The sequence below is a fragment of the Varanus komodoensis genome, unplaced genomic scaffold, assembly GCF_004798865.1.
Source record: "Varanus komodoensis strain SLA01 unplaced genomic scaffold, ASM479886v1 scaffold37, whole genome shotgun sequence".
In the NCBI taxonomy this organism is placed as follows: Eukaryota; Metazoa; Chordata; class Lepidosauria; order Squamata; family Varanidae; genus Varanus; species Varanus komodoensis.
This window is the reverse complement of record NW_025335889.1, coordinates 3,608,970-3,622,103: the sequence shown is the minus strand read 5'-3', so window position 1 is coordinate 3,622,103 and position 13,134 is coordinate 3,608,970. Positions and strand designations below refer to the sequence as shown.

General features: G+C 44.8%; 1 protein-coding gene across 1 annotated transcript in view; it reads right to left on the bottom strand.

Annotated features, from left to right (window-relative positions):
- Window positions 1–10,826, bottom strand: part of GDAP1L1 (ganglioside induced differentiation associated protein 1 like 1) — a 39,333-nt gene extending 28,507 nt beyond the window's left edge. The window contains exon 1 of the mRNA XM_044440267.1: window positions 10,647–10,826. Coding sequence (XP_044296202.1) covers window positions 10,647–10,826 — 180 coding nt within the window. The remainder of the gene's footprint in view (window positions 1–10,646) is intronic.
- Between the last annotated feature and the right edge of the window lie 2,308 nt (window positions 10,827–13,134).

Below are 13,134 nucleotides of genomic sequence, written 5' to 3'. Positions count from 1 at the left end.
TCTTAACCTGAGTTCTGCTACCCTAGATTCACTATATCTGCTCCTACACTGCCACCTATCCGTTGCTGCCTATTGCTGTAGATTCCCAAGTTCTTGCACCTTCTGTATTATGCCCTTTAGTGAAGTCATCTGAACATAATCTTTTGGGAAAAGGACTTCACAACAGAAGTAAGGCCATGATTACCATAAGTCTGAGCTGACTTGATGGCACGTAACAACAACTTATATATTATAGATATTTTATGCTACCCTCCAGCCATGTTTCCAGGGCAGTCTACATAAAATGCAATAAAAGATAAATAGCAAAATAAGTCATAATCAACATATGGTCTGGATGCTATTCTGCATTTGGGAATGTATCAATGTGTTTGGAGTCTGGGTATAGGCATCAGTGCAGAAACATAGTACAGCCCTTTAAAATGCAAGTGGAAAATTCTACATCTGAATCCTCTCCCAATTCCAAACTGCTTTTGTGTAGAAAATTAGTACATCAAGGTGAAAGCTAGGCTAGAGTCCTTCTCCTTAACAGGGTATTTTTTCTGGGCACTAGACATGTTTGTTTTTGTGTCATGGAAACATTTAAGCACGCAGGAGTTCATACCCTGGATCTTGTTTGGTCCAGTCCTAGAAGAATTGCACCCCTTGATTAAATGTATAAATGAATGGCTATAAAAACTGTTTGCTTCTTTCAGATAAGACATACAGGGAATTACATTATACCAAGCAAGAACCCTGTTGAGGTCCTGGCACCTTCTGCTTAAACCTGTCTGTCGCACCAAAGGACTGGTCCTGGCAGTTCTCTGCGCTGGGATCCTAGCTGCCCCCCCCCCCCCCCGGCACCAGCTTTAAAATTCCAGTCATGTCCTGGTTTGCTACCTTTAGCTGGCCCAAGCAATGAATGTAGATAAATCCTGTCAGCTTTTGTCTGATTGGATTGATGGTTTCACTACCAGATTATTTAGCCATTCGGCTGCAAGAAGGGCATTTGGTTTGGCTCAGCTCGGCTGTGATCGTCTCCAGCATGTGCTGGGATCTGCTGAGACAGGAAAGATGTGTGTGCATCCCTTTGCCGCCCACGCTGTTCGGTAGGTTTGCACGTTGAGAGCAGGGTGTGGGGAGCATAATTCAAGCTGCCTTGATAAGCATCTTGCTCTTGTTACAGCGGATCGGGTTCAGAAAATCCCCTCCTGAAAAAATTGAGCAAGAACAAAGGCGGCTCAGCTTTGCTGACTGGTAGGCACTGTCCAGTCTCACCTAGCATTCAGCCAGAGCTGCGGGATTTGGGGGGGTTTACATCAGAAGCCACTATTGTGTAGGCATTAGCATAATGGGTACATCCAGATCAAAACATGTGATAGTCCCACCATGCATGCCAACTGCCAAACACACACATGCGCCAGAAAGCCACCATCAACCTTTCTCCCCACATACCTGCAAAGCACAGATTCATTCTGCTCCCTCACATACAGCGCTGCAGCAAAAGCTGTATTTCAGTGCCATTAGTTTATCAAAAGTCTCCAGGCACACAGAACACGCGACAATTAGGAGAAGTTGGGCTAAGGGTAACGAGCCAAAAGAAATAAGGCTGCAAACAAAGTTTGGGTAGAGCAGTTTCCACACAAGCCCTAATATCCCTGGTTGCACCTGTGCATTGCATAGGTGACAAAGGGCGTGGAAAGGGACCACATGAGATGAGGTTCTCCACTTATTCTTAATTTGTCAAAAGCTTCTTGACACAGGTTGGGATGTTATACAATTTGTTCTGTGTACACACCCAGCTAACTCAGCATGCCAAGCAGGGAAGAAGAATCTTGCCCATCTCCCTGAGTTAACAGAAAGCACATGCCAGAATGCAGGTTTTGCACTGGAGTGCTTTCAAGGGCCGTCAGAAAGTACATAGTTATAGTGCTGTGGAAGCACACTCACTGCAGTCTGACTACACACACTGTGTTCTCCTCCACGTCAAGCTCAACAAACCCTGTTCCAGTTTCCAGCAGAAATGGGATTTGCCTGCCTTTGACTGTGAATCACAAAGCCACCTCTTCTCAGCTCCAAGCTGGGCTGTGCACAGTACTGATTGCCTGGCTTTTATGTCTGTCATGAAACTACTTCCCCTCTTCTCAGAACAGGTTTTCATCAGTAAAAGCTGATGGAGGGAGCAACCCTTTGGCCCCTAGACAGCCTCTGAGGGTCCATCAGATATCGCAGATTGCCCTCTCCAACCCCTCAAATAGCTCTGACCATCCCCTTCCCCAAACCAACAGTACAGAAAGAACCACATCAGCTACCCCTCTGGTGTGGGGGACACAACTTCAGGGAGTGTAGAGGGAGGTTTTCAGTGAGCAGGGAGGTGAGGAGGCTGGAGAGGCCCAGATATGAGTTAACCAAAAGTTTTCCAGCCGCCGCTGCTGCCTCCTCCTCCTCCTCCTCCTCCTGAAAAGGTCATCTAGGGAAAATGCAGAATGAGATGGGTGTAAGCCTCTAAACTGTGCCCTAAAAGTACTAAACATCAATTTTTACAATGCCTGGGAGAATAAAAAGGTCTTTGCCTGTTACTGAAAATACTGTAGCATAATCACCAAGCAAGCTCCTCTGGGTGGTTCCTCTACTGAGAAGTCCCTGACTCTGGGACCTTGCATCATGTGGTGGAAGCACCTGGAAGAGGGCCTCAAATGCATATCTTTGTATTGAGGTAGTTAAATAGGGGAAGAGATCAGCAGATCCCAGAACATTATATGCATCCTTAGCCTCACTCCTTAGTGTCCCAGACCTTGAATCTATCAAGCCAACATTGATGAGGCCCTTGATCAACATTGTAGAGACGGAGTCCATCTCTTGTACATTACAGTCTTCTCAGAGAGATCTGCCCAATTCTGATGATGGGGAGGGGGAGGGGAGAAAACTTGGACATTTTAAGGTTATCAAGTGAAGTTTCTCAGGCAGGGTGTGAGAGCCAGCCTGCCTGGGCAAGGGCTGCGGGGGGGGGGGGGGGACACATTTCAGAACTGCAGGGAGAGGCAGGAGAAGTTAAACCCCTTGACCCAGTCAGGAGATGACAGGTGAAATAAGCAGACCAAATACAAGGTGTCCAGTCTTCCCACCACCTAGCCCATAAGCAGCAAGAGCCACTCTGCCGGTGGAGCCAGATACTTTGCTGGAGAAGAAGTTTCAGTTTGGATTTGGCTGTTTTCATGGGCAGAGACTTCTTCCACAACTCAGAGAGAATGCTGCTCTGATTTCTACTGTGCCATAACCAGTCGTGCTTTAGTAAATGAACTGCATTTCTAAGGTTTCATGTTGAATCTTCTGAAAGGGAGGGAAGGAGGGAGGTGACCTGCTCATAACAAACATGGTGTCCTTCAGCTGTTTTGGTCATCAACTCCCATCCACTCCAGCTAACATGGCAAATGGTAAGAATTCCTGGGAGCTGTAGTCCAGAACTTCTGGAACACTTGGAGAAAGCTGTGAGATAGATGACACAGGAACAGCTTGTGGCACACCAGAATTGCTGGGAACTGTAGTTGTCCAGGTCTTCTGCTCTATATCAGGGATTCAGGAGCTCTAAGAAGCTGCAGCACTTCTGCACATTGCAATAAAATCAATGCAGAAAAGGCACAGCCAGCAGGCATTTAGGTGTATGCACAAACATGCATTGTTCTGGGCTTTTAATTCACAGTAATGAATAATAACCACAAACTCATGAGAGTAGTATACAAAGAGATCCAAAGAATCAAACTAAAGGTTAAATTGCAGACACGTGCAACAGTCTCCTGATGTTTTATGCCCATGAAAAGCAATGAAGTTCCACTGAATGCAAATCACTGAGAAAAACGGTATAATCTTCTGAACATGAATTTCAAGAACTACCTAAATCTATACAATGAAAAATAGGGAGGGATATATAGCAGGTGGCTAACAAGCAAGTCTTGAGATAATCAAATAACGTTCTTTAAAAAAAAAATCACAACCTGCTAAAAGTGTAATAACAAATGTGTTTACTATGGGGCCTCTAAAACAAAATTAGCCATATGAGATTAGCAGTTAATTTATATATGGGGCTGACAATTAAGAGTACAATTAAACATAAGGCAAAGAAACTAACTGAACGAAGATTTTGCCTCAAGAAATCATCCTGAGAGAACTAATAGGCTACTCTACACAAGCCATTTATTGTCTGCTTGTAATCTTTCACTCACATAAGTTAGTGAGGCCTTTTCACAATGTTGTCTTCCTCCCTGGCTTCTCCCATGTTTTCCAGCCATTTTCACTTTTTATTTTTCTTTTAGAGTGAGGAAAGTCAGGCATTAAAAATAAAATTTGAACAAAAGGCTCATGCAGAGTCGCAATTTCCCTGTTCCGCAGCTCTCTCACAGAGATACATAGAAAAGCAGAGAAATGCTTTGGTTCAGCATCAGGGCAGATGTGAGGGCTGGTGGGGGTGGTTGCCATAGCCTGTACGAACTCCCTCCCTCCAGGCTCCCTGTCTGCCTGACAACAGTCTGGAGAGTTTTCACCTTGTGCTGGGACACTGGGACCGACTGGAGATTCTGTTGGCGTACTCCCCAGCCTTCAACTCGTCAGTTTCCCTACCTGAGCTGATGGAGGTGGTCTCAGATGTGATGCCAGGTTCCGCCAGGCTGCTGGCCTTTGGAGACATTCACACTGAGGGCATCTTATCTGGGTCAGCTCCAGATTTCATGGCCACCACGACAACCATGGGACTGTCCCAGGATGTCATTGGCCCAATATATACAGCAGGCCATATGCTAGGCCTGGTCTTTTTGTCCAGATATGAGAATAGTGCTCTGAGTGTGGGGGACTTTGAATCTGCCCCTTTGCATGGTCAGATCACTGCCTGCTGAGAGTTGGATTGATGGAGGTTTTTCCTCTCTGCAAGAGATGGGGGACCAATTATGATGGTCCATCCCTGGAGGCTATTGATCTGGAAAGTTTCCAGAGGGGGATTTCCTGGGCGATATGGCTGGCACTCCTGTCAAAGTTCTGGTTGTGCTGTGGAACACTGAAATGCTCAGGTGGTTGACAAGATTGCTCCTGGGTGTTCTCTTTGTTGTAAAGCTCACACAGCTCCATGCTATGCTTTGGAGCCAAGAATGATGAAATAACTAGGAGATGACTGGAGTGTAGATGGAAAATGACTCCCAGTGAATGCAACGGAACCCTGGTGTGCACTTATAATTGCATGTACTTGGAGGCAGTGAGGATGGCAATCTCTCTCTCTCTCTCTCTCTCTCTCTCTCTCTCTCTCTCTCTCTCTCTCTCTCTCACTGCCTCTATTCATTCCTCCCTTTGTCACCCAGCAGAGCTTTTCAGGGTTCTCCAAGGCTTATTACATGCCAGCCCCAAGGACATCCTAGAACTATCTGAAGCCCACTGTAACATATTCACTGTGTACTTACAGGGAAAAAAATCTTGCATCCACCAAGAGTTTGACTCCAGAATTAATGTTGCTGAATATATGGTGATATTCAGAGCTCAGTCTGGTGTGGCTTTATTGGATTAGTTTCAGTTGGTAAAGCTTGAAGATGTTGACAAGGTGCTTGGCCAGGTTTATGGAGTGATCTCTGTACTGGATCCTAGTCCCTCTTGGCTTAGACAAGCCAACAAGGAAGCCAGTTGGGCCAAGGAGGTGATTAATGTCTCCTTAGGAGTGAGAATGATTCCATGCCTCCTGAAAGAGAAGGCAGTGAAACCACTTCTGAAAAGGTCCTCCCTTGACCCAGAAGATCTTAATAAATTTGGGCTGGCTGCAAACAACTGTTTCCTGGGTAAGGTTATTGAGAGGATGGTTGCCAATCAACTCTAGGAACTCTTGAATGAGAGTGATTACCTGAATCCATTTTTGTTGGGGTTCAGGCCAGGTTTTAGTAGCCCTGTATCATGAGCTATGCTGAGAAAGAGACAGGAGGAGTGTGACCATTTAATTCTCTTGGACCTCTCAAAGTCTTTTGATGCCATTGCCCATGGTATCCTTCCAAGGTGACTGTCTTAACTGGAATTTGGGGGCACTGAGTTGCTGCAGTTCAGCCCCTACTTAAAGGACCATCTCCAGGATGCTTGAGGAACCCTGCTCAGACCCATGAATTCTCCGGCGTGGAGTCCCTCAGGGGTCTGTTCTGTCCCCCATGCTCATTAACATCTACATGAAACCCCTGCGTAGGGCCACCCGGAGTTTTGGAGTGCACTGCCATCAGTATGCTGATGACACACAGCTCTATTTCTCCTTTACGTCTTCAACAGATGAGCCTGTGGATGTGCTAAACCAGTGCCTGGCTGCAGCAATGAACTGGATGAGGGCCAACAAACTGAAGCTCAGTCCAGACAAGACCGAGATGCTGCTCCTGGGTGGGACCCTTGTTCAGATGGTGGGTGTTCAACCTGTTCTAGATGGGGTCGCACTCCCCCTGAAGGAGCAGGTTCAGAGCTTTGGGGTGCTCCTTGATCCAACTTTGTCACTTGAGGTTCGGGTGGCCTCAGTGGCTCAGAGTACCTCCTGTCAGCTTTGGCTGGTGGCCCAGCTATGCCACTATCTAGGCAGTGATAGCCTAGTTTCAGTAATATACTCTCTGGTAATCTCTAAATTAGATTACTGCTTTGCACTCTGTATGGGGCTGCCCTTGAAGATGGTTCAGAAGCTGCAGCTCATGCAACCAGATTAACAACTAGGGCCTGGAGGTCCAAACATATAAGACCAGTTCTGGCCCACCTGCACTGGCTGCCTGTGTGCTTCTGGGCTTGCTAGTTTTAACCTATAAAACTGTACACAGGTTTAGACTGCATAATTACTATAATCTGAAAATAAATATAGTGTATCTCAACATAGTATAGAGGACTGTAACCAGGTGACCTGTGGTTCTGCTCATTCAGTCTGCTGTCTAGGTGTGAACTCTTGAGGGATGACATTTAATGGTTCTTTATCTTTAAACCGGAATTGGACAGGTAAGCCCTTTTTATACAAGACAGTCCCCTGTAAAGAGGACACAAAGCCATCTTAATATGGAGTAGCATAGTAAGTTGCATCTCAGCCCAATATTTTTTTTAAAAAATCCTGGTTCCTAAGACTAGAGCCTGACAAGAAGAGTGTTCTTAACCATGTGTAAAATGCCCATCATTCACCATTGATTAGCCCTGATACCCATTCATTGGTGGTTAGAGGGATAAAGAATTATATTCAGGTAGACCTGAGCCCCAACCAAAGCACCAGTTATAGGGAAAATATTTGTCTGAGCAAGTCCATAGCTGTGACTCCAGTGGAGTTTTGAGTACGTTGCTACAATCAAGGAACAAGACAATTGTCAATATCACAATATCACAAAATAATATTTTGTTTTTATTGACCCCTTTGGCGTCACAATACTTTATAACTCTCTCTATGCTTCTGTTATTCAGAATAAGGAGAAGCAGCAGCCAATGCCAAGGCCACCAACTGAGTTATCTGGGCAGGATGTTGTGAGGATGGAATAACGTCTAAATCCAAGAGAATGCAGCAAGTGTTAGTTTGCTTCTTGGCTAAGCTAGTTAGCAAGCAGACTTTGGGTCAGCCACATAGTGAAATCATGCATGAGAACTCTCGATCGGAGCTGCGCAGTACAATGACCCACCAAGGCCTGAGCTGCACCCACTTGAGATTCTCAGCAATCCTGTTACAGACTGCTTTTTCTGACTGGGCCTTCTTCCATGAGAAAGACATTCCCGTATTTCTAAAGAACACATTACTGATTATCTCCACCTTCATCTGCAGCCATAACTGAGGTTACTCTTCACTTGTCCCTGTTCTATTGGATCCTAGCCAGGAGAAACTTGCCCAATTTCAAACAAATAGTTCACAGAGTACAACCTTGCTCCTTTGTAACTTGCAGCACCAGTCAGATGGCTGGGATGTCTGTCTCTATATCCTAACTCCAGGTCAGGGTCACATGTCAGTCTTGAGGCCAAAGGGAAGCTGCACTTCTTGTCTAGATGAAAATGCAGACAAACAACACTGCCAAAACTGCCTTGTGGATATTGTCCTCATATTTATTTATTTTTTTCAGCCCTAGCAGGAATTTCTGACAACAAAAAAGGGAACAGAAACCAAGCATGGCCGTGACTTCATCAGCGATAAAAAAATCTGTGGAACTGTCAGTGCATCATGGAACACGGCATGTGACATTTAGTATGAAATCTGAAACCCTAAAATCTCAAAGTACCTGTTTTAACATAAAGTTTCTAGTTCTCTTGGGAATCCCTAAAACTGTATCGCTAGCTTCCGCAACTGTAGAAAACAGATGGTGGGCCTAGGGCTCCTTAGCTGACAGAGCTTGCAGTTCTTTCCAGTGAGCAAGTGCACAGACCTATGCACACTCAGATGGAAAAAGTTGTACAACTCCCAGTGTTCCCCAGCTAGCCACATAGGACCTTTTTCTGTCTACTCATGCATAGGATGGTGCTCTTAGACTTTAAACTTATGCATAATTATTTGGAAGAAATTCACAATGAATGAAGCAGGACTAAATTAAGATGTATTAGATTGACTCTTATGGTCCTTGTATTTACAGACCAAGTTCATAAATTATAGCCATCTTTCTTTCCCAGACCCCAAATGCAAAAGGTACAAACTAATAATCTATAAATTAGATCTTTAACTACAGAATCTGTAAAATTAATTTTATAGAAATACTATTATTGGAACATTTCATTCCTATCACAGGAGTTTGGTTTTGTGATTGCAGAAGTTCGTCATATGTAGGACAGGATTCCAGGAATATTCTCTGGGAGAATAATTTATGAAGAAGAAAGTACAGTAAAGGACACCTTTACTGCTTTGTCTTAGAACTCATAAGACCATTTATCTCTGGTGTTATGAGATTATAGAAATAGTGGATTTGACTTGCAGGGACTATTGTCTTCTCTGCTTGCTAGAAAAAATTGCTTTCAATATTTGCACATTAGCTGCATGTTTTGGCCATAATACTGAGGGGGGAAAACAAAGAAGTAGCAAGAGTCACCACTGTTAGTCTCATCGTGGCTCAGTATGTGGTGTCTCAATAGCATTTACCAGCATCCCCAGATTTAATCACAGAACATGCTCTGTTTCCATGTGTACCAAAGTGAAGCAGGAGCTAAAGCCTAAAATGTTTTGAACATGCCAAGGTTTGACATTTGATCCCTGGCCCAAGACACAGCAAGAAAAGGATGGAATCATTACACACAGGGAGAATTAGCATGTATTGCTGCTAGAAGAATAACATGATTGGGATAAGCAGGTTCTCATCTGAAATGCACTTTGAATTATTTTTGTCTTACATTTTCCCACTTGCTGTTTTTATGCACTTTAACCCAAGACTCCAACAGGAAGGCCATGTGTATAGTTCAGAGTGGTAAGAAACTTTTCTTCTTTGCAAGTAATTAAAAAAACAAAAAGAAAAAACTAAAAAGGGCATTCCCAACAACTAATGCAAGTGGACACTCAGATAGTAATGTACATTGGTGTGCTGTCACTTTAACTGTTTGATCGGCTGCCTTTGGAGTCCCATCAATTCTGGCAGAGGTGGGACTAGCTCTGGATTAGTTGTAGAAAAGCATGTATGAGTGGCTGATTAACTGTTTGCTTTCCAGCAAGAGAAAAAAGAAATATAAAGAAAGCATCTGAAAGTGAATGTCTCATCAGGCAAAAGAGAGGACAAAGGTGCATGCAAGAGATGGGGAGGCAGTGAGTTAGTATAAGTACATCAAATGCAGAACAGACCCCTGATGGGCCCCTGGTCCATAAGGAAGAAGTGACCATTTGCAATTCTGCTCCATGGATTAGTATGCAATTTCTTTTGTGGATGCATGTAAATCTGGTCCTTGCCCCACTTAGCTTTTCTCAAGAAGAGGTGAATTTACTCTAGAAGAAATGCAATGGACCTGACTCCTCAAGGAAGCATCCTCTTCTTCCTAATGTAAAATTCAACTCCCATATATAATGAATGCACAGAGAAATGGCTGATTCTGTTTGGGAGAGGCTATGGAGCATAAAGGTCAGGTGTACTTCATCCAGTGTAAACTCCTACACTGAACTATACATGAAGGAAACAGAAATCAGGATGGGAATCCCAAGATGCACAAAGCACCGACAGACTTACTTAAAAGTCCAGGAAGCCAAATGTCATCCCTGAACCTGCAGTATTGGAAGTAAATGGATGGTTTGCTACAGTTCAAAAATCTTAGTCCTGCCCTACAGTGCATATACAGGAACTTGGCTTCATTATATATTGTCGTGACTTGCTCAAGATTTTAGGATTCATTTTTCTGTATTGCTACTGCTGCTTTCTCTCTCTCTCCCCATTCATTCCATCTCATACTCAAAGAAACAAAGCGTCAGCCAAAAGCCTCTCCAAATACACCCTGGAAATCTGACCCCCAAACCAGACAGAGGCAGACATCACTCCCCCTCCCCTTGCTTTAAGCAAATTCTGTTGAAATGGAACAATGCAGGCATGAAAACACACCTCTGTTGAAACACCAGCCTGCTCCCTTGGGCATCCTCAGAGAAAAGCAACCTGCTCCCCCCTTCCTGCCTGCCTCACATTCTTTATATTCAGGAATTTGCATGAAATCAGATTGCCGGGCCATCTATCCCCATCCAAACTGAGTGAAGCCTTTACCTTTTGTGAGCTGAAGGACTGAGTCCAGTGATATAATACCAGCCTGTCCTTGGATCTGAAAGCTGGGTGTGCTGGATCCTGGTTCTCCTCAGCCTCTGAGGATTTGCCCGCATCGTTCTCCATGGCTGAAATGGGCCACCAGCTGCAGTTGGTGGGAGTAACATTGTTGGGAGTCGCCATGACAGCCGGAGATTATGGAAGAACAGGAGGAAAGGGAGAGCCGCAGCTGCTGTACTGTTGGAGCATCACATGAGGCTCATGGAAACAGCATCATTACCGGAGCCAAGGGGGTTGAATTTCATTACTCACGCTGGATTGGCAAGGGGAGCCCACGGCAGGAGGATCAAAAGCAGCATCTGGTCTGAGAAGCAAAGGAAGGGTGTTGCTGTGCGTGTGTGTGTGCGTGCGTGTGTGTGTGAATCACAGCCCCTTTACAACCAGGGCAAGGTTGCCACTGTGAGGCACGCTGCTGCACTGCTCATGCGTTGCTCCAATCAGACACAACAGACAGTCGCTGCCACCTGACGACAAATCTGGGAGTCCACATGCAACCGGAGAGCCTGTATCTTAACAGCAATACTGTGCAGGGGCCTCTGCCCAGCCGGGTGCCCACCAGAAGTCTTAGGTGACAGTTCCCAACATTTCTGACCTGCAGCTGTGCTGGCCGGAGTCCAACACATCTAAAGGGTGCCAGGTTGTGGAAGGTTGCAGTGCAGCCTCCCCGGACAACTAGTACGAAGGGCGACATGCATGAAAATGTCCAGATAATCAGGTATCCAAACAACCAGGGCCCGTGAAGACCCTTCTGTGCAGTCAGATCTAGAATTTTGATGCTGTGCTGTTTCTCACCCCAGAAGACTGGTTATGTGCAGACTGTGGATACCTCCTTCTTGAGTTGGTATGTCTCGCTGTCTTGCTAAGTTCGGGCTTTCTGAATGTGGCATTTTTCAATTTCAGATTTTAAAATTTGATAAAGGGAGATTTTGGCTTAAGAAGTATGAAGGAAGTACGCATGATGGAGTCATTTGCCCAAGTTCAGATAACATGACAACCTGCTGTGGGTTCAACAATCCTGATAACAAGCCATGGGTTGTGATGGGTGTCAAGCCACCCTGTGGGAAAGTGTCTAGGTTTGCAGAACAACCTATCATGGTTTGTCATTCACAATTGGGTGTTATGCTATTGCAGTCACTGGAAGTAAAAACTGGGCTTTTTGGGGGGGGGGCAGTGTATTTTGGCTTCACCTCTTTTGCCTTTGGCTGTGCTTCTTTACCTGAGGCCCCACCCATCATTGGAATGTGGCTGCTAAGGGCATCTCCAGGCATGAATTCAGCCCTTGGACACAGCTGATTTAAGCAACTTTTAATTTTTGTTTAGCCAAATCTTCAGGGACATTTATCTGCAATTCTAGTGCAGTTTAAAACTCTGCAAGCTTAAATAACAGATCTCTTATTTCATTTTAACTTGAGGCCAAAAAGAAACAGAGGCAGCACTTGGTAAGACTTCCCGCCTTGACTTCTGTAACACGCTTTACGTGGGGCTACCCTTGAAGACAGTCCAGATACTTCAATTGGTTCAAAATAGAGCTGCCAGGCTGCTGACGGGGACGGGGCGTTATGTTCACATGACTCCAGTCCTCCGTCAGCTTCACTGGCTTCCCATTGAAGTCCGGGCCCAATTCAAGGTGTTGGTGATGACCTATAAAGCCCTAAACGGCTTGGGTCCTGGTTACCTGAAGGAGCGCTTACATCCATATATGCCCGGCTGCCCCTTGAGATCTGCGGGAGAGGCCCTTCTCCGGGAACCCTCCGTGAAAGAAATTAGGAGGGTAGGTACTCGGAGGAGGGCTTTCTCTGTGGTGGCGCCCAATCTATGGAATGCGCTCCCCAGAGAGGTCCGCCTGGCGCCATCGTTATTTGTTTTTCGGTGCCAGGCGAAGACCTTTTTATTTAAGCGTCATTTTAATTGTTAACAATATTTGCTTATTTATCTGGCCAGGGCGGCTTCTTTTATATTGTTATTTATTTTATATTGTTATTTTTGTATTTTATTGTATTTTATTTTGTGTTGTGAGCCGCCCCGAGGCTTCGGCAAGGGGCGGCATAGAAATGTTTTAATAAATAAATAAATAAATAAATAAATAAATAAATAAATAAATAAGAAAGAAAGAAAGAAAGAAAGAAAGAAAGAAAGAAAGAAAGAAAGAAAGAAAGAAAGACTGACTGACTCTCTGGGCAGATAATTCCAAAGGAATGGGGCCACAGCTGGAAAGTCCCTGCTTCTGGTTACCATCTTTCTTACTCCATATAGTGTGGAAAATCACAACCTGGCTTCAGAGGCTGCTCTTACTGTCTAGGCCAGTTCATATAGGAAAAAGTGATCCAAAAGTGAATTGGGCATGTTTAGCCTTGAGAAGACTGAGGAGAGATATGATAACACTCTTCAAGTACTTGAAAGATTGTCACAAACAGGACAGCCAGGATCATTT